The following is a 20,312-nucleotide window of genomic DNA, read 5'->3' as shown; positions in this document are numbered from 1 at the left end:
ACCACAACCACTCAGAGCAGTGTCGCGGTCCTGTAATGTGAGGATCGTGGCCCTCTGAGCTTGGGTGATCATCTTGCAGTATCACAGCAAAGCAGCATAACAGCGCAGGCTTGCTTCGAACCCCACATAACCCGCGTGGTGCCTCCTGATGGCACTGGACGCTTCATGGGTGATTTTTATCGTTCGTTCGTGGGAGAACAAAACCAAACAGCTTCTAGCAGGGCTGCGTCTACTCCACCCTGGTGCTCGTCCTCCATCGAGCAGCAGGACTTTTTTACGACGAACATTCCCAAGATAGATTTGATAAATGCAATTGCAGTTGAATCCATCATCTTCTCCTTGTAAACGTTTCTGAGCATTCGAAGACAAGACATTCACTGCCTAGGCGGGTATAGCACTTGGAGGTATCCTGCAGAGGGCAAGTCAACTCCTGAAAAGGTCGGATCTTTATTCATAGATGGCGCTCCTAGCGAAATTAAAACCAATTTAATCCCCCTTTGTATGACCGGATTCATGGAGATATTTATCAGATGAAGTTTCGCCTAATCAAAGCTCGCCGGGTGTGCGCGGTCCTCTTGAGTCCATGTGCACCACACTAGCGTCCTTCGAGCTATCTGAGATGGTTCTTTCCTACCTGGTTTGATCAAACAGTCCTCGACCTTGTTGAACACGGACATGCTAGTTGCTAGAGAAAAATAGCAAGGGAATTGACAATCTTGAGTCTTTTGATGCTTTTTCATAGGAACGGTTCAATTCCATTCAATCGTGGTCGTGCAATCTCAATACTGGCCAAGACAGAGTATAAGCACTAGCTCCTGCAACCTTAACACATAGTTACATTCTATATATTTTGCCCGGTATAAGCCTATAATCCAGCGAGATATCACGATCATACAGAATTTTACAATTTTCAAACGTGTTAGATTCTATTATCTCAGGTTTGCCTCCATCAGGCTGCGAGTCTAGCCATGAATCCAGCTTCCAAAGCCGCTTGTTAAGCAAATGGCAAATCTCACCTCCAATTGAAGACCCTGTCCTCCAGATGACGACCTGGATGGCGTTTATTAGCAAGCCCCCTGGAGCCAGACCGGTCGATGAGGTAAGCGACTTTATCGGAGCAGGCCGTGCAGGTCGCAGTGGAGCCTCGTTCGGTGGCCAGCCAAGCAGAGTCTTTTCGTTGGTAATGGTGGTCCCACTGCAACGGATGTGGACCCGACGTGTGTGTACGGAATGAAATTCACAGGCATCTATCTCTGCTAGGATGAAGGGAAAGTCCGAGAGAGTAGTGTGTGTGATCAAGACAAGGACTCGCGAGGTCAGTCAGAACAGCCCCGGACCATTACCTACCGGAGCGGGAACCTGAAAGAGCCATGGATGGAGGATAGTTTGCGCCGCGGGGAGCGTATGGAAAATGCGGAGGAAAGCCAAACGCCGAGGCTATCGTGAAGATGTGGACCAATTGATTGGCCCCGATTCCAGCGGTTTCTCTTGATACGGACGAAATCACTCGGAAACGCTGGCTTGTTCATTGGTAGGAGGCTGTTTGGGAGTGGAATGGAAGGGGGCAACACTTTGCAGCTCATTTATCTCCGCCCCTCCCCCGGCTTCTTCCTTTTCTTTCTTTTCTTGGACTCTTCCTTCCCTCCCATTCCTTTCTTTCATTTACATTCTGTGAATACCATCCCCTCCTCTCGTTCTTACCTCCTCCTCTTATCACAATGGCTTCCGCTGCTCGCTCCGCCTCCCGCGCCTTCTTGCGCTCGACCTCCTCGTTCCGTCCGGCTGCGCGCTCTGCTCGCTTTGCCCTCCCCGCGCAGGGTTTCCGTGCCTCTGCTCGTCGTGGCTATGCCTCGGAGGCTGGTGAGAAGAAGGGTGGCTCTGGCGGTATCTTTGCTCTTGCCATTGCCGTGGCCGGTGGTGCTGGTGCCTACTTCTACCTGAACGGCGAGTCCACCAAGGGCCCCTTCGTTCCCACCAAGGAGGACTACCAAAAGGTCTACGATGAGATTGCCTACCGTATGGCCAACGAGACCGACTATGACGATGGCAGCTACGGTCCCGTATGTTACCAATTGGCACAAACACAACACAAATTAGCAACTAACACGGGTGTTTCGATAGGTCCTCGTTCGTCTTGCCTGGCACGCCAGCGGTACCTATGACAAGGAGACCGGCACTGGCGGTTCGAATGGAGCAACCATGCGTTTCGCTCCTGAGTCTGACCACGGTGCCAACGCTGGTCTGAAGCACGCCCGCGACTTCCTCGAGCCCGTCAAGGCCAAGTTCCCCTGGATCACCTACTCCGATCTCTGGACCCTGGCCGGTTCCGCCGCCATCCAGGAGCTGGGTGGTCCTATCATCCCCTGGAGACCCGGCCGTGGGGACAAGGATGTCGCCGCCTGCACTCCTGACGGCCGTCTGCCCGATGCCTCCAAGGACCACCGCCACATCCGCGACGTCTTCGGCCGCATGGGCTTCGATGACCGTGAGATGGTCGCTCTGATCGGTGCCCACGCTCTGGGCCGTGCTCACACCGACCGCTCCGGCTACGACGGCCCCTGGAACTTCAGCCCGACTGTCTTCACCAACGAGTTCTTCCGTCTGCTCGTTGACGAGAAGTGGAACCAGCGCAAGTGGAACGGTCCCGCTCAGTTCACTGACAAGACCACCTCCACTCTGATGATGCTGCCCGCTGACATTGCCCTCATCAAGGACAAGGGCTTCCGCACGCACGTTGAGCGCTACGCCAAGGACAGCGATGTCTTCTTCAAGGAGTTCGCCGAGGTCTACGTTAAGCTCCTCGAGAACGGTGTCCCCTTCACCAGCAAGCCCGAGGACCGCTTCGTCTTCAAGACCTCTGAGTAAAGAGATCTTTGATGTGATTTGGAGTGTACGCTTCCCCGATAGTTTGGGGGTTTCACTTGACCACATACATTGTGTTCAATTTCTTTCATATGTTTGATATCCGGATTGTTGCTCGATCTTAGATATAGAGTTCTCGGTAGATAGAGAGATCTTAGATTGCCCAAATGTGATTTTTTAGATTTTCTTTCTGGATCGTAAAAAGTCGATGGAACAAGACTAGTCCGCTAGATTATCTGTAAATGCTCACTATCTTATAATCCTTTACGTGGTGAAAATGACAATCTACGCTTCTAGGACCCAGACTGATACGCCATTAATGCTCCAGGAATTGATCTTAACCGCTTCCTTGGGATAACAGACTATTGCGGCTTACTTCACCCTCATGTGCAGCCCTGTATACCCTTGGATTAAATGTCTTCACATACAAAATCCACGACAGACAGTTCAAACAGCCGCCTTCAGATCCAACGCATCAACCCAATTCCCATGCAACCCCTGTCTCAGCCGAATCGGCAACAACACAATGGCCTGTACCCTCGTAAAATCCTTTGTATCCAACATATGCAGCTCACTAGACATAGTATCGTAATTATTCACCAAAGCCAACAAATACCCATCCCCCTCGATCTCCGACCCCCTACGAGGAATAAACACAGGTTCCTGCACCATATGCGTCTTACCAGGAAAGTAAATTTCCGTCTTCCCCGTGATAACGTCCAAGTGCGCAAGACTATTGTACAAAGGATAGCCACCACCGAGTCGCGGGCCGATGGCCTGGAAATCAGTTCCCAGACTGGGATCCATGAGGTCCATGAAGCAGTGTCGGTGGGGTTTTGTGGCGAAGCGGTCATCGATGCGGTAGAATTCGGTATTATCCTTTTGGAGGAGCTGTGGGCTGGGCAGGTTCAGCTCCTTTGATGTAGGGTCGAAGGTGAATCGAACTAGTTGGGAGAGGATGGAGCTTGGTTCTGGTGCGTTTCCTTGGGCGTCTGGCCACCAGAAGAAGACATTTTTGTCGCTTAGACCCAAGTCCAGCGAGATGTTTCCGTTCTTGTCCTCATAGGCGTTGACGGTGTGTCCTGGGAAGGAGTTTTTGTATTCGAACCACTATAGTTATTGGGTTAGCTTAGTACGTGAAGGTTATTCGCTAGGTAGACTCGAAGCTTAACTCACTTTGACGTCCGTTGGCTTCGCTCCTCGACGGGGCAACACGCCAAGATAGAATGGTGTCTCTGGGCTCCATTGCCAATGCTCGCCGCCTTGTTTCATTCTCTCAACGTCGCAGACCTGAGGGATGATAGGGAAAAGCACCTTCAAGCCGTCGATGTCAGCAACTACATCTCACTAACGGGCTTTATGTCCCAGGGACCTCAGTCAAACATCATGGGGTCAGAACTTACCCAATTCTCCGTCACAGCAAAATCATGAATCATAGCAGCCACCGGCGCAACCAGCCAAACCACTTCGGTGAACTTGCCGTCCGGACTGACGCTATAGTAACATACATCTGGAGTCCCATCTCCTTTCGCCTCGTAGCCAAAGCAGACCATCTCTCCAGTCTTCGGATCGAACTTGGGATGCGCGGTAAATGTCAGACTCGGGAGTTGCCCCTCGAAATCATAGAGACCTTTGGTTTCCAAGGTGGCAAGATCGAGTGCGTATGGGGAGCATCTTCTTTGAGAGCTAGGAGCTGCCCGTTGAAGTATACCACGTTGGTGTTGGCTGTTGAGCGGATCTTGAATTCAACGGCATCGGTGAATTTGTTGCGGTATTTGCCTAGATAGTTTCGAAATGTTAGACATTTGTTGAGTATAAAACATTGGTTTAAAGTGAATAAAGGGAGCATACCGAGAAGAGCCCGTTTCGCTTCTCGTTCACGAGTGAATTTTTCGGTCCGCACATATCGTTGACGGAATGACACACTCCCATCTTTGATCGTAAAGGCGGCGATGTTACCATCGCCATTGAACCACTTTCCACCCTTTTCTCAGTATCGAATTTGACTTGGGAATTGATATGTTTGAAATGGACCTACCGGATCATCTTGAACAAATGGAGGAAGCTGCGGATCGGGCATCACTCGATAGAATGTCCCATCGATGTCCTTGGGGATATTGCCATGAATTTCCAGTGCCTGGATCTCCCCTTCCATTCGACATGGTTTCATAAACCCTTGAAATTGAGGTCGATCCGGGAAAGCACTCTCTACTTTGGCCTCCATGGTGATTTTCGTGGTCTCCAAGGGGTCGGGATGGTCAAGCAGATTTCAGGTAGTGATGATGATATGTTGGAGATAGATAACCTGTTTTAAAGTTCAAGGCCAGATTTAAAGGATAATAAAGAGATCTAACTTACGCGTGACCCTGTCTATTGCGGAGCGACTGATCATTCAGGGTGTGTACCAATTCCACTTACCCCCGACTCCCCGCTTACCCGTACACCCGGTTACCCGATCTCCCCGCAAAATAGAGAAGTGTATGGGGATAGAATAGACTAATATTAATGACGCCGAGGCTTCCTAGAAAGATTGACGTTCAGCTTAAAAGGGACGTTCCTGGTACCATTCACAAAGTATCTGAATTAAAACATTCCTCGCGAACGATTGCTCGGAGTTGGCTTTTGTCGAGTTACCACCAATGAGCCTCAATATGGATTCGCAAAGATTGCAGGAGTTTTTTGATAGCGTTGCCCTAATTATTGGTGAACCCAATGTCTCTCGTCACTCCTCTTCGGGTGGGTTGGAAGGCCCTTCGGGCTCGACAGCTTATGGCGACCCTTTTGCATCCCCCATGAGCCATGAACCCAGTGGAGCCGTACGTCCCAAATCTGTCGACGAAGTTCGTGAGATTGTTCGGCTGGCGAATCAATATGTCATCCCGTTGTGGACGGTCTCTCGGGGGAAGAACCTTGGGTATGTACAGACAATGCAAGAGCTAAATGCTTATATCGGTCCTTTCACTGACTGACTTGTCATTCCAGATACGGAGGCTCTGCACCGGTCGTCAAAGGAACGGTTGTACTGGATCTGCATCGAATGAACACCATTGTCGAAATCAACGAAGAATACGGCTACGCAATCGTGGAACCAGGTGTATCCTTCTTCGATCTATATGAAGAAATCCAAAGACGGGGCCTCAAGCTCTGGCCTTCCGTGCCAGCCATTGGTTGGGGGTCCGTCCTTGGAAATACCACGGAGCGTGGGTTTGGCTATACGCCCTTGGGAGACCATGCTCAGGCGCAGTGCGGGATGGAAGTCGTTTTACCAAATGGGGAGTTACTGCGGACAGGCATGGGTGCGATGGAGGGTAGCCAACTATTCGCACTTTACAAAGGGTAAGATACTTCCACTGGAGACTTGAGTTGAGTATTTGCTAAATATATATGCGTAGAGGCTTCGGCCCTAGCGTGGACGGACTTTTCTTCCAGTCCAATTTGGGTGCAGTTTTCCTACCTCAAAAGCATTTATCATTCATCACTTGGTTCTCGAATCGACTCTGATATAATTCTCGTGCCTCTTTTAGGAATCGTCACCAAAATCGGCATCCAGATGATTCCCGCTCCAGAAGCCTATGCCACCGTTGAAGTGGATGTGCCCCAAGAATCCGACCTCGTGGCTCTTGTGAGCATCTTATCAGACCTGATGCGTCGCTCAGTCATACTCAACTCTCCCTCCATTGCCAACATCTTCCGTATCGCACTAACATCACGTGTGGCCAGTGTACAGGGGAAGGTGCAGGGATACATGAAACCACACAGCTATGTTCCCTATGATGTACTCGAAGAAATTCGTGTCGAACAAAAGTGGGGCTTCTGGCGGGCATACTTCTCCTTGTACTCGCAAGTTGAGCTGCTTCCAGGACTCCTCCAAACCACCCGCCGTGCATTCAACGCCATCCCCGGTGCTACTATGAAGTGGCGAGAATTCCCTGGTACACCTGGGGAATCCATCACCACTGCTACCATCAAGGAGGAAGAAATTCCCCATAGTGGTATTCCAACCCTGGCGCCACTGGCCATTCTCAACAGTCGCCAAAAGCCTGGCAGTCACATCGACTACTCCCCTCTTTTCCCACCGTCTGGTCGAGAGCTGTATGAGTGGTATCTCAAGGCCAAGCAGCGGACGGTCGATGCCAAGTTCGATTTCTTCGCAGACTTCCACGTGTTCCCCAGACATGTGATTGGCATCGAGTTGATCATTTACACTGACGAGGAGGCGGAGAGTGTTGATCAGCTCATGCGCCATGTTATTCATGATGCAGCTGAGATGGGCTACACTGCTTACCGTACTCATCTTGATTACATGGATGAGGTGGCTTCTCATTTCAACTTCAATGGCGGTGCTCTGAAACAATTCACTACCAAGCTCAAGGAATTCCTGGATCCTAGAGGGATTTTGTCGCCTGGGAAATCTGGAATTTGGCCGTCCGGTAGATCGAGCGTGAACTCGAAGCCTCGGATGTAGAAAGACCTTTTGTCGTACTCCTTATGACTGCACAGTGTACATATAGTTCAATTCAAATGGTTTTAAAATGCTACTTGGAGTAATAATGAGTTCGTGTACTATCATTGAAGATCATGATTAAATCATGACAGTAACTCTCTCATCCTGTCATCAATCCTTACTAAAAGTTGACTGGAAGAAAGAAAGAAGCGGTATCATTGGGAATAGCCGGAGCAAAGCCCAAGGAAGCGTCAGGATTGAACAAAGTTGAGTCCATGAGTTGCCATGCCCATTCACTGGATGGCGAGCCTGAATTTGCAGGGGATGTTAGATCAGTGGTATGCGCTGTTTCACTTTATTAGCCAACGTTCTTCATTTCGATTAGTTATCGTGAGAATGTGTGTAAGCATACCTTTAGCATCAAAGTTAGCAATCAATCTCTCGAGAATATCTCGGCATCGCATGATCGTCCTGTTGCCGCTATCCAGTCCTCGGAGAATTGACATGGCAATATCGAGCGAAGGTCTTAGATCGTCGGAATCACGAAGTCTCATTGAGTATAGTGGGTTCTGCTTGATGAATAGAACACCTAGTATGACAAGTGACGCGTTGAAAGCTATATCTCGTTAGTTTGTACACCAATCATACAGGTATGGTTCGAGAAAAGGAGGGTCATACTGTAATAACAGGAAAACCACCATGCTCCAAGGAGATTCTGGTTATTCTCTGATGCAGCGAGAAGCTCAGTGCTTATTCGGAAGATCCGAAGACATGTCCGCACGAGATCTGCGATGAGCGGAAAGCTAGAATCCAGGAGCCATTCGGAAAGATGCTCATTGCAGCTGTTCCTACCACATGGAGAGAAGAAGTGGGTCAAAATTGCCCGCAGAACGAGAATTCTTGCCCCAAGATAGCGAAAGGAGAGGAGTACTCTCAGTCGTGTAATTTCTAAACTCTTCGACGCATTTTCCAGGATATTCTCAGAGGCATCTATCGCTTTCAGGTGCCGTGGGAGCTGTTCTTGCCATTGGTCGAGTTGTGATAACAAGTCTGAAACCTGACTAAGAGTCTCGCTGGTGTAGGCCGGTGGAATAGATCCCAAATTTTGCCCGTAAAGTCGGTCAATTGCGTCGCCCATTATGTGAGTTATAGTGCTGGAATACGTCAGTCAAAGAATCGCCGTGAGAGTGATCACTCTTTGAGCATACATCATCGAGTCAAAGTATGTGGAGGACGAAGCAACAACCTCATCAGCCACCTTACTGAAAGGGAGACGAGCGCAGGGCTCTATCTTTACGTGGGACAAGGGAATCAGGGGAGGACGACCATATCCGACACTCAATAGCCTATAATACCGTCAGTTTCGAGGAATTGGTCACAAATACTCGAGGAGAAAGTACCGATCATTCGTTATGCACCAATACCATAGTCTCCGTCGGCATTCTCGTTCGACCTGCGAGAGCCGTGAAGATCCTGACAAGTGAAGTCCAAGTTGATAGGACCCCTTGACAGCTAGACTGTGAAACGTCCATGCTAGTGAAGAGGCAGGGGTGCCTTCAAGGTAAATCTCCATAAGAAGGAATAATTGCACTAACTTCATTAGTAGTCTGAATGTATCAAGTGGGGTTTCCTACATACCCATCTCAACTGAAGGTCGGCCCAGAATCCCAGGGCTTATCAATTCCATAGCTCTCTCGTAGAATGTATTCGACTGTTGTGCTCGGTCCTGTGTAGGCGAAGTCGGGGTCATCACGTTCGTGGTGATAGCGAATATCATGTTCAAAACGCCGAGCCACGATCTTCTAATGTTTTCAGGTCCATTGGTTCTCATCAGGAACAAGGCTTGTCGAAACAAGTCCTCGTGAATACAAGGGATCATAAGATTGACGGTGTTGAAGTATAAATGTAGCATATCGTCTGCTGCATCCCTGGGAGGAAGTGCGAAAGGATCAATCGCGGTGCGCTGTGACGAGTTGCCTGACTGATTCGTGCGAAACGGCCACATCAGGAATGAACTCGAATCGTCATTTCCGTGATGATCGGAGTTGGTGATTTCCGGCTCTGATACCCTCCTAGATCCGAGTCCCGCGGAATGAACAGTGGCCTGGATGATTGATCGTAAAAAGGCCACATTGGACGAGTTGCCTGCAGCCGATCAGCACGTCTTTCAGAAGGGCAAAGTTTCAAATCGCCCAAGTAAACACGCTCATACCAAAGTATTCGTCTTCTTCGGCACCCTCTCTAAGTGCAACCGAGCCCATTCCATCGACTCCATCGGATTGGTCGGAAATTCTCGACATACTCAGTGCAGAAACTGTGAGCGGCGTCTCTTGCCGAATAGTCGAGGAACCTCTGCGTGCAGCCTTTGGTTGCTGCGTCAGTGCCCTTGACCCATATTTGAGTGCTTCAGAGGTTTGACTGTTCGGTGGCAAGGAATTATCTTCTAGATACGCCAGTCTGCGCTCGATGGCATGTAGGCGATCTTCTAGAGCAGTAGTACGGTCATTTCTAGCAGGTAAGATTCAATCAAATCAAGTGTTCACGGTGAGCAATGGATCAACCTACATACCGAGCATCAACGGGAGCTTCCCTGACCTTGGAAGCTGCCCGGATAGTGCAGGGTAAATCATATTCGCAATAAACCTCCATCTCCTCGCACGTCGAGCACGGATTCGCGCCATTGCACTGCATGCCATTCAAAGGTAAGCCGTCATATATCAGATCAAACGAATTTTAGAGATACTGGTTGGTTCCTACATACACGGGACTTGCGTGACCGACATGGTCGACAGGCTACCGAGACTCGTTTCCTCTTGCGACCCAAAGGCCTGCTGGTATTAATGGGTGCATCTATAGCATTGTATTCATCTGGCATAGCGAGACCCTGAGACTGTGGCAGAGCGCGAGAATAAAAAAGGAAAAAGCTGCTGAGGCACTCTCTAGTTTCACCTAGAATTGCCTCCAATCGTCACTGGCGTCGAGGGTAACTAAGGAGGATGGATGAAGTACATCGATCCATGAATTCCGACAAGAACCACTCGGCTATTGCCACTTTACACCGTCTTCACGTCTCCACCCTTTCGTGGCTGTTCTTACCACAATTGATATACTCCTACTCTTGACAAGGTTCTTGTCAATTGTTATTTAATGTACATTTTGTTGAAAGATCTCTCGGCTATCTTGGCCTCGATGCACTGTCTGTGGGGAAACCCTCTTTTACTAGATCCCTGCTTCGTCATGTCCCGTCCCTACCGTTCCCCGGTATCCCCGGAGACGCTCTCTAGATGAAGACCGTTTGAACAGCTTCTTGTCGAGGCGAAACTATTTGATATCATGAGGCCTCGGGTCATCTTTCCGGCGTTCTAAGCCACTGTCACAGAATTCATCACGCAAATAGATCCCAATCAGTCACATTTGTCCAACCACCATTCCCTCTGTCTTCCGTCTATTCTTCAATTGAACATACGCTTGTCATCGTTTTTTTTGTATCTGTATAGAAGGCTGAAGTTGGAAGTTAGAAGCAATCTAGGGCTGGAATTTCCAGGATTGCGCTTCCTATCATCTATCTACAACATCATGTCAGTTCACGTATAAGACCTGATTCCATATCTCGGCTGATCTGAGAGTACGTGAGACACGAGAAGTAGAGAGAAGAGGTGCAGCCACCACACTTTCGAGTGATAAAAGACCGGAAATTAAACTGCGACATCGTGGTCTATATTATGTTCACATCCAGTCTAATTTCCATGTACCAACTGTAAACATTTTCACAGAGGACTACCCTAAGATTGGAACTCGTCCGGCAGCGGGCAACTTTTCTTATCCAATCTTTTTGTTCCCCGCCATCCCCGATGGAACTCGACCCGCCATTTTGATTTCTTCAAGCACCTTGCACAAGGGACATCGGCGTACCCTTGACCCGTCTAACCTACCCCCAGCAAGGCTAGCGACCTTCTTTACGCGCTTTTAGCACACTTTCTTCGGTTTTGCGACGTGCGCCCAACCCTAGGGTACGGCTCCGACTCGCCAGCCAGCCCTGCACTGCGCTTGACTAGTCGTGACATTGAACCAACGAGACACGACAACCCACAAAAGACCTCCTTCAGAATGACGAGGACGACTCCCGCCCGCGCCGACTACTACCAGATTCTCGGTATCCCCTTCACAACCTCATCAGCCACCCTGTCGAAACAGCAGATCAAACTCGCGTATCACAAGGCCCTCCTCAAGCACCACCCCGACAAGGCCGGTGCCCTCGCGCAGGATGCAGGAATGAACATGCCAGCTTCTCGCGACGGGATCCTCTCCCGATCGGGCGATGACGCTGCAGGCCAGCGCGCGTATACCATTGACGAGATCACCACCGCGTACAAGACGCTCTGCGACCGGGCGCTGCGCGCAGAATATGACCGTACCCTGAGACTAGACCGGTTAAAGGTCGCGGAACGAGAAAAGACCGGCGACGTCTTTCATACTGGTCTGGAGATCGTGGATCTGGGGGATCTTGCGTGCGACGAAGATGGCGAGCGCAGGGCCTGCTGGTACCGTGGCTGTCGATGTGGCGACGACAGAGGGTTTCTGGTGACGGAGGATGATTTGGAGAGAGAGGCGGACCATGGCGAGATTATTGTTGGGTGTCGTGGGTGCAGTCTTTGGCTCAAGGTTCTTTTCGCTGTTGAGGATGATGGCTGAGAGAGATACTTGAGCTGCATTCTTTTGCGGTCATCTAAACTGCCGTCTGCGTCCCTTGGGTAGAGCCGTCGCTCCCTTTGGGATAGGACTTGTTCCCTCGGGCCTATGCTTACCACGCCTCCTTGACGATGGGCGCGGAAGTCAGATTCCATGAAAGGATCTCCAGGACAGCAGGCTTTCTGGCTTCTCCTTCCTAAGTGTTGAGCCTGCGGCTCTACGGGTACAGTTTCTGTCATGACCATCTATGGCTACATCCCTCGATGTCAGATATATGCTGTCAGCTCCTCGCTTTCTCGGTTCTTGAAGATGGCCTATCAGTCTTCGCTCGCAGAACCTGGGCGGATTTACATAGCATTCTAGGAAAATGCTTGGGGCATCAGTGTTAATGGAGTCTTCCAATACTTGATATATCTGCGTTCAGGCAATTGAACTAAACAGAGTATTGTGAAGCTCCGCAGAAATTGATAGCTCGAGGTCATTAGACCCACTTGACATACCTCGACCTTAGTTCTTAATCGACAACGTACAGGAGATTGTTTCTCTGTGCCTTCTTGTTTATCGGCCATCTACAGGCCGTAGGCTAGAATCTCGTTGTGTAAATGATGTTTACGGTCTCTGAAGTGTGTATATTCAACGCGTGGCTTGATGATCTTCAACGGTAGCCTGGAGCTCGCCCGAAACGGTCGATATATATCCTACCGGTGGCTAGATAATCGATAGCCAAACATACACGATCCAAAGGTTCAGAAGTAAAAAAAGAAACCAAGAGATTTACAACATGGATTAAACCTATAGAAGCACAACCAGATCGGTGTAGGTGCCAAGAGCATAGTTCATTGCCCGAGTGGTGAGATGGCTCAAGTGCGTTGATCGAGGGGCGGATGACATATTTACCAAACCGGGCAAAACAAACCTCCTCCGACTCCCCCGCCATCTCTTTCTCACTCTCTACACCCCCCAACCTCCCACCATGGCCGTCATCAACATATCCTCAACCAATCAGTTCAGCTCACTGCTGAGCTCCTCGCACTTTGTTGTCGCAGACTGTAAGTGGTGATGCTCCCGTGGCTGAGTTTGCGATACTCCCAGCACCCCCTCCGCCGTGGAATCACCCACCTTCCGAGCGGAACTCCAAAAAAGGGCAAATTGCTGACTGAGATCCGTTTCGTGGAGCATAGTCTACGCCGACTGGTGTGGTCCCTGCAAAGCTATTGCCCCCGTCTACGAAAACCTGGCGTCGCAGCTGTCCCGCCCAAACCATATCACATTCACCAAGATCAACGGTGACGAACAGACAGAGCTTGCGCAGACATACAGTGTCCGAGCGTACGTGGGATGATACAGCTTCTCTAAATTTTATCTACGAGAAGAATGAGCGAACTGTATACACTACGAATGAGATTTGCTGACTCTTTCCCGCTGCGCTGCAGGTACCCGACTTTCATCGTCTTCGAGAACGGCCGCAGCATCAAGACCGTCGCCGGGGCCGACCCTCAGAAACTGACTGAAGTGGTCCGGAGACTTGCATCAGAAGCAACCAAGTCCGATGGCGGATCTGGCGAAGGAAGCGGCGCAACCTGGCTGGGCGCCGAGGTGGCTGCGCGATACACCGATGTGACGGACCAGGTTGACACCAAGGGATTGGATCTGCTCAACCGGGACAACCAGTTCGGGGAACCGGGTGTGCTGTTCAACACCTCCAAGCCCTCCGCTCTGGCTGGTAAGGGCAAGGGCAAGGCCGAGGGCAGCAGCAGCGGTGCGGACTGGGTCGAGAGCGACACGGACGAGCAGTTGATGCTTTACATTCCCTTCCAGTCGAAGCTCAAAGTGCACTCCCTGCATGTGACCTCCCTCCCTCCTGCCGCTGGCGAGAGCGACGACGACGACGAGCTGCCCATGCGACCGCGCACCCTAAAGCTCTACACGAATACTTCGCATGTACTTGGATTCGAGCAGGCGGAGGACACGAACCCGGAACAGACGATTGAGATCAAGCCGGAGCAGTGGGACGCGAAGACGGGGACTGCGACGGTTGATCTGCGGTTCGTCAAATTCCAGAATGTGACTTCGCTGGTGATTTTCTTCGTGGATGGCGATGGGGAGAGCGAGAAGCTGCGCGTGGACCGCATTCGCGTTATTGGTGATGCGGGCGAGAAGAGGGCCATGGGGAAGCTGGAGAAGATTGGCGACGAGCCTGGCGAGTAAGAAAATTAGACACTGGCTGGACAGGGAGACTACATTATCGTGTTTGTTCAAGTGATTTTGGCATGGTAGACCTTGAGAGAGATGACTGGAAGAGAAAAGAGTGATACCAACCGTGGGTGAAGGGACAGTATGGTGATCGATCCTAAGACCACACATTACGAGAAACAGAAAATGCTACAAATACAATGGACGAGAACCGAAAGCTCGAAAAATCTTCTTTCTCATTGACCTCCAAGCTAGAGGATATCTGGTAACTCTACAGCCCACCACATTCGAGGGCGTATTAAAATAGAAATGTCCGATCCCAAACCAAAAGGTCTCATCCTTGAAAAATCAGAAAGACCCATAAAGTAAGAACCGGTGTGCAATTCCGTTCGTCTGTGGCGCAACCGACACCTGGTAACATCACTGAAGGCCCCTTTGACAAGGGCCGTGGACGTCCAAGCAACACGGGTAGGTATTAAATTTGAAGCTGCGCCGCCGCACGAAGAAGAAAAGAAAAGAAAAGAGGAAGGAGATCTTGCGAGCGAAGAATTTATGCTGCGGTGGATGCTTGCCCGGAAGAATACTTGTTCCGGAGGCTTCCTTTTTTTCATTTCTCGGTTGCTTCTTGATGGCCTTAGTGCCTTAATGCCTGAGGTGTCTATACACACCTCGCGTATTAGGTAAGCAGTTCGAGTGTGGACCTCTTTTTTTTTCTGCAGGGACGAGCTTCTCTTCTCTTTTTCTTCCTCATATATTATTTGGGTCGATGATGAGGATAATGGAATATATGATAGGAAGAGACTGACTCCTACTGGGAGCGTGATCTCACAATAAACCATCCACTGAGGCCTTTTTATCTTTTTCTTGTTGCTGTCGTCCTGGAGAGCTTCGGTCCTGACGAGTTAGTCAATCAGAGCTTGACCTGCAAGCTGGCCCAGCTGGACAGTATCAAGATCAGAGTTTTCTTCCAGGTCTAGGACCGTGTTAGTACGGCGTTATACGTATAGTCTTACGCTATATCTGCCAACCCGCACCAAGCGTGGACTGCGCACAACGTGATTCTGTGGCCAAATGACTCCCAGCCGCAGATCGCATGTTGATGGAGCAATCCTACACCCACCTGCAACCACGCAACCACACAATTGCAGCCATTGCGACCTGCGCGGAAGTGCAAGCTCCATATTCGACCCTTCTAGTCGAAGCAAACCCGCACTGGAGCTCAGAGCTCAGTAGCGTACCATGCAACAGAATCCTCTGACGAAATCGTATGATGAAATCCATTGCTGAAACGTATCGGTGTCAAAATAATAACAATGGACCCGCGAGTGTATTCCACTCTGAATCGCGGGCTGGGAATGACACTCCAATGGATGGACCCAGAGACGAAGTTCGGCACCGATTCCGTAGAATAGGTCTCATCTTCCGAGAAATAACCACCGCATCGGCTCGCCTCGGCCGACATCGCTTGGATGCCTCCATGGTGCACTGCTAGTAGCCTAGCTAGCACTTCCGTACGGGTCCCCCAAGACGACCACCGACCCTGCCGAGCGGCCCGCTCAATCGTGCCATTCACCTTATACAGTAAGAGGCTCGCGGGTCTGGAGGTCCAGATCTGGGTCTGTAGTGTGAGGTCGTGGGCTGTTGGTTGGCTCTTGTTCAACTTCGCAGACCTCCTTGCTCCACTGGAGGTTCAGCGAAGAGAGGACTTGTGACCGGCCAGATCCACGCTGTGGAAACATGAGAGCAACATCTCGCATCCGAAACAGCATTTGCTCGGCTGCCCATGCTGGTAGTGTTCGTCGTCCGCTCTGAGGAGGATCCAGGGCGAGCTACTCTAAGCCCACACACGATATGGGGTTAATTGGGAGTAGCGCTGTTAGCGCTGGCTGGACTCGAGAATGATTGTCCTGCAGAAAATCGATCACGTTAGCAAAGTGAAATTCTAAATAGAGTACTGTACATGCAGTAGTCATGTAGTTTGTTTTTTACCCTGCAGATTCGGTGTTCTCCGTTGTTTCTTTTTCGACCCGCTCGAGTCCAGGCTTGATAAGGAGATGGTAACCAGTACGCGGCCGCAATAGGCGCACGCTGGCAATCTGTGTATCCACTGGGTGCTACACGTGTAGAAATGTCGCTGCTCTAGCAGGCTGGATTAGCACGAACCTGAAGAAATGTGCATTGAAGTTAGAATGGAAGAAGCAATTAACTAAAATCCTTAGTAAATGCGCCCCGAAGACGCAGCGCCTTCCAGAAGAATCTTCGGGGCGTCCGGTCTTTTTTGGTCGCAGTTGTGTCAACGTGCTCATGGAACTGGTCGTTAGTAAACCTACAGGGTCTTCTGTATAGTTTAGGCGCCCTGAAAATCTCTGGTGAGCCGAATAGACACGGCAATTAACTTGACAAAGTAATATAAGTAATAGTTATTGTAGCCTGCACTGACTTTGGCCTAATCAAAAGAAAGGCTCACGGCTCCATTCGGAGATTTTTGGCATGGCATGCTTTTCATATAAAATCAGCTTATCGCTCTAGAACCCAAATCTCCAAAACAAATCATCGGATTCGATCCGCGGAAACAGTGGGTGTGCGATCATCGCTTGTAACAGAGTTGGAAAAACAAAAAGCAACCACAGTTCCTCTTATCATTTCGTACACTGGTACGTACCAACCACGGGAGGGCAACTACGATCGCTGTGGAATCGTTAGTTTGTCAACCAGCCAGCCATGGAGACACCAGGGGGGGGGGGGGGGGGGGGGCAAATCTAGCATTCCGACGAATCTAGTAGTTGCAGCAGTAGTGCTCTTAGTAGTACAGGACCACTTCCTCGGCTGTGCCGTGCTTGTAGAGCGCTGTCTGATCAGAGATGGAGCCGGGCCGTCGATCTCGATCGTGGGAGTACCGTAAGACCAATCCAGGGTATCCACGGCACTGAGATAAGTAGTAGAGCATTATTATTGTGTTGCGTGCTCCGTGCTTTGTATCTCCGGATAGACAGGAAGATGAGATACGGGGCAAATCAGGCGTTTGATTTCTTTTCTGGGCATGTGGATACTTATCTCTTCCACACGGTGTTAGAATATCACAGTATTGGTGAATTTGATGTCCCATGCACACAATAATTGGGAGCGATATGCACCGTATAGGCTGCAATTCGAACTATGGGCGGGAGATTCGCACAATAATGGAGTATGAAATCGCAAGGGAAGGGCAGCGATCGAGTAATGATCTGCCTTCGGGGAGGAACAGAGATCAAGTCGTAATGGTCTTTTTTACTCTTGGCTCTCTTCACCGAGGGACTCGGGTATGCTCGGCGTCGGGTTCACATGAAACAAGGGCCTGTGGTCCTTGCGGAGCGTCTCATGCTCGAACACTACAGTAAATGGCGACATCACGACCCAGAGTGCGGCCTGGGCTAGATAGGGTTTCGGCTGGTGGATGGAAATCACCCATTCTGGCCAAGGAAGGGGAGGGTCCATTTGGTCCCAGAGATCGCGGCAGGCACAGAAGACGGAGGTCCGTCTCAGCTGCGGTCCTGTGGAGGAAGTGGAGGGACAGTGACACTGGGACAGAGGGTGAGACGAGCGCCGCTGGGGTCGCTGCTGCAAGGTACGAGAGGATTCTGGTTCCAATTGTGGGAGAGTACCGTCTGATTGGAAGGGTTGGATGGGTACCTGGAGACCGTCCCGGTTCCTGAGGGCGAATCCACGGAATCGGTTCCCAGCTGCACGGTGGGTGGTTCGTGAGAGCGGGTGCCCGGCCCGTGTTGGCGCAGGTTTGGGTTAGATTATTATGCTTGTTAATTGGTGCTAATAAGCATGTATCTTGTGGTACCTTGTGGGATGTACGTCGTATGCTACTGTCCTCCGTACGGTACATTTCTTTGGAAAGTTTGGATAAGCCGTACGCAATTGAAGACACTGCCTGCAAGCTATTCCATCGCGAGATTGGGAAAACTAATAAGACGTTTTCGTTGGCTGTACAAAGTACTTCCTATCAAGTGAAGGGCCATGTATGAACGACCCCGGAGACATGCCCTAATGCAGGATAATGTCACCCGAAGGAATGGGGTGGCTCGGGTTCAACTTTCAACTTGAACTCTTTGTTTTCCCCTCTATCGCCACGAGCTCAGGCCTGCAAGTCTTTTTCTCCGCATTTTTGGGGCCCTAAAGATCGATGCCGAGTACGAAAACTGCGATCCGCTATCGCGAGTCCTCGAGAATGTATGGTTGGCCTCGTTCACTGGGCCTGGTCTCCTGATGTTTGGAACGATTGGAACGGGTGGAGAGGCGGCTATTCCCAAAGAGTATGGCGAAGCTTTCGCATCCACAAGTTAGGAAGGATACAGTAGGTACTTCGTACTCTGTACTTATTGGGGTGCAGTAGTGCAGACTTTCCCCTCTGGCCACCGTCTATCGTAATAAGCCGGGGTGGCAATAATTCGGTCAGCCTAAACTCTGTTCCCGTGCCTGAAGAAATGCGTGGTTTGTATTATTTTGCGGAGAAGGTGTCCGTTAGGCCAACTTTGCTAGGAAGTTAGTCTGGCATCGAGAAAGTTCTATAGTCCCATTGACTTTCGTAGCCTCGCTGGACGGAAGGCCGAGGAAGATCCAGTCCGGTAGTTGGTCCCCATCATGATTCCCCAATGTTGCATAGCTCAATTCCATATTCATGTGAACCGCAAGAAGAACTTCATACAGTGAAGATAGGCAGACGATCCTGCCCGGCCCCATCCGCGTTTCTGAAAGTTCGCCACATTCTGACAATAGCCAGTCGCACTTCTCACAGCGACGGGCTGTATAACGTCGAAGAGGTCCAAGTGTAAGTTCACGCACGTTGTCCACGTTATGTCCACGTTGTTGTGTGTCCGCGGCGACTACCGAACGGAAAGTTACAAGCGAGGGGGGAAAGAGGAACGATGCCAGAAGTGCTCGACCAATCCCCCTGGCACACAAGGAACATACCCATGGGAGAACTGCCGGGTCACCAGGGACTGAATACCTGTCTGGGTCTAGCGTCGGGAGAAGTAGCCAGTTGCACGACGCCCCTCAGGGTTGCCTGGCCAAGCAGAGTTTGGGCGATCGATGCTAATCTTTGAGAGTCCGGAGAAATGCTGCGGGTACCGAGGGTCGTCTCCCGCACGTGCGGCCTATCATTGTCAAGACAAGGACCAGCATTCCTGTACAATAACTTAGGAACCTGGTCGTTAGTATCGTCAATAATTATCATGAACCAGGCAGTGAAGTTGACACTAACCCCCGTTAAGCATTAGTGGCTCAATTGAGACCTCGGAACTGACCGCGGCACACAAAAAAAGAAAAACTCAAAATGTTGTCCACCCAAAGTTTTGAGGTTTGGAGCTGTTATCATTTTCCGAGCAGTGGAGATACACTGGATTGGCCCTGGAGGGAGCTCTGCGTCTATCTGTACCAGACTGTGGTTGAGTCCACCTCAGTACTACCTATGTCCACTAGGGAAAGGTCCGAGTGACGACAGATAGCCTCAATCGGGGGCAATTGATTTTAACCAGCCGCTAGAACGGGGCCATCTGAAGAGTAGTATGGACGTGAGTGGTCATCTCCAGCAGCCGTCCCATGGAATGCATTGGCGCCCACGCAACTGGTTAGCCGAGTCTCTCCCCGCACTTTTCTGCTCGCTTGGACCAGGTTGGCGCCTCAAGCTCGACTACTGATCGGAATCGATAGGAAACATGTGCAAATCGGGGACCACGGGCGGGTGAAACTGCTCAGGCACGGATATTATTGTGCTGTACGGAGTACATCATCGCGCTATCAGGAGATAGGCAATTGCCACTGTAATCGGAACCGGCTAAATGCGGTAGTTTCCCTCTGGCCCTTCTGACTCTAGCGTGGCGTTTGCGAGTGGCAAGATAGCCAATTGGTCTTGTCGGCTACGCCGTTGTTAAGCAGCGCTCGCGCGACATTACTATCGTCCAGGGTAGCATATAGTAGACATTAATTAATATCCATGGTATACTTGTGGCAACGGTGTATACGAGAGACAAAAAAAATGAAACGGGTGGAACACCCGATGCGAGACACAGTCAGAGCACCATCGTAAGCTGATGGAGAATGAGAAACATACAGAAGGATCATGCATGAATGACAC

The 20,312-nt window shown here is 50.4% G+C and overlaps 6 protein-coding genes across 6 annotated transcripts; 4 read left to right on the top strand and 2 right to left on the bottom strand.

Annotated features, from left to right (window-relative positions):
- Positions 1-1,718: 1,718 nt before the first annotated feature.
- Positions 1,719-2,865, top strand: N7458_008918 (peroxidase; the record flags this gene model as incomplete). The annotated part of the gene is made up of 2 exons (XM_056912300.1): positions 1,719-2,060; positions 2,122-2,865. The coding sequence occupies 2 exons, from the start codon at positions 1,719-1,721 to the stop codon at positions 2,863-2,865; spliced, it is 1,086 nt and encodes a 361-aa protein (XP_056761149.1).
- Positions 2,866-3,309: 444 nt separating this feature from the next.
- N7458_008917 (carotenoid oxygenase family protein) lies at positions 3,310-5,086 on the bottom strand (the record flags this gene model as incomplete). The annotated part of the gene is given in 5 exon segments (XM_056912299.1): positions 3,310-3,972; positions 4,039-4,152; positions 4,326-4,475; positions 4,493-4,837; positions 4,901-5,086. 5 exon segments carry the CDS (start codon positions 5,084-5,086, stop codon positions 3,310-3,312), a joined length of 1,458 nt encoding a protein of 485 aa, XP_056761148.1.
- A 427-nt stretch (positions 5,087-5,513) lies between these two features.
- On the top strand, positions 5,514-7,327 carry N7458_008916 (FAD-binding oxidoreductase; the record flags this gene model as incomplete). The annotated part of the gene is made up of 3 exons (XM_056912298.1): positions 5,514-5,776; positions 5,845-6,198; positions 6,292-7,327. 3 exons carry the CDS (start codon positions 5,514-5,516, stop codon positions 7,325-7,327), a joined length of 1,653 nt encoding a protein of 550 aa, XP_056761147.1.
- A 160-nt stretch (positions 7,328-7,487) lies between these two features.
- Positions 7,488-10,089, bottom strand: N7458_008915 (fungal specific transcription factor domain-containing protein; the record flags this gene model as incomplete). The annotated part of the gene is made up of 9 exons (XM_056912297.1): positions 7,488-7,651; positions 7,719-7,922; positions 7,985-8,460; positions 8,515-8,652; positions 8,707-8,896; positions 8,945-9,451; positions 9,519-9,814; positions 9,876-9,909; positions 10,068-10,089. The coding sequence occupies 9 exons, from the start codon at positions 10,087-10,089 to the stop codon at positions 7,488-7,490; spliced, it is 2,031 nt and encodes a 676-aa protein (XP_056761146.1).
- A 1,324-nt stretch (positions 10,090-11,413) lies between these two features.
- Positions 11,414-11,998, top strand: N7458_008914 (Heat shock protein DnaJN-terminal; the record flags this gene model as incomplete). Its single annotated transcript, XM_056912296.1, has 1 exon — positions 11,414-11,998. One exon carries the CDS (start codon positions 11,414-11,416, stop codon positions 11,996-11,998), a length of 585 nt encoding a protein of 194 aa, XP_056761145.1.
- A 970-nt stretch (positions 11,999-12,968) lies between these two features.
- On the top strand, positions 12,969-14,203 carry N7458_008913 (thioredoxin-like protein 1; the record flags this gene model as incomplete). Its single annotated transcript, XM_056912295.1, has 3 exons — positions 12,969-13,044; positions 13,177-13,324; positions 13,429-14,203. 3 exons carry the CDS (start codon positions 12,969-12,971, stop codon positions 14,201-14,203), a joined length of 999 nt encoding a protein of 332 aa, XP_056761144.1.
- Positions 14,204-20,312: the final 6,109 nt, after the last annotated feature.

This window comes from Penicillium daleae (assembly GCF_028827525.1).
Source record: "Penicillium daleae strain IBT 16125 chromosome Unknown utg000008l_segment0_segment0, whole genome shotgun sequence".
Lineage (NCBI taxonomy): Eukaryota > Fungi > Ascomycota > Eurotiomycetes > Eurotiales > Aspergillaceae > Penicillium > Penicillium daleae.
This window is presented reverse-complemented; position numbering and strand designations above follow the sequence as displayed.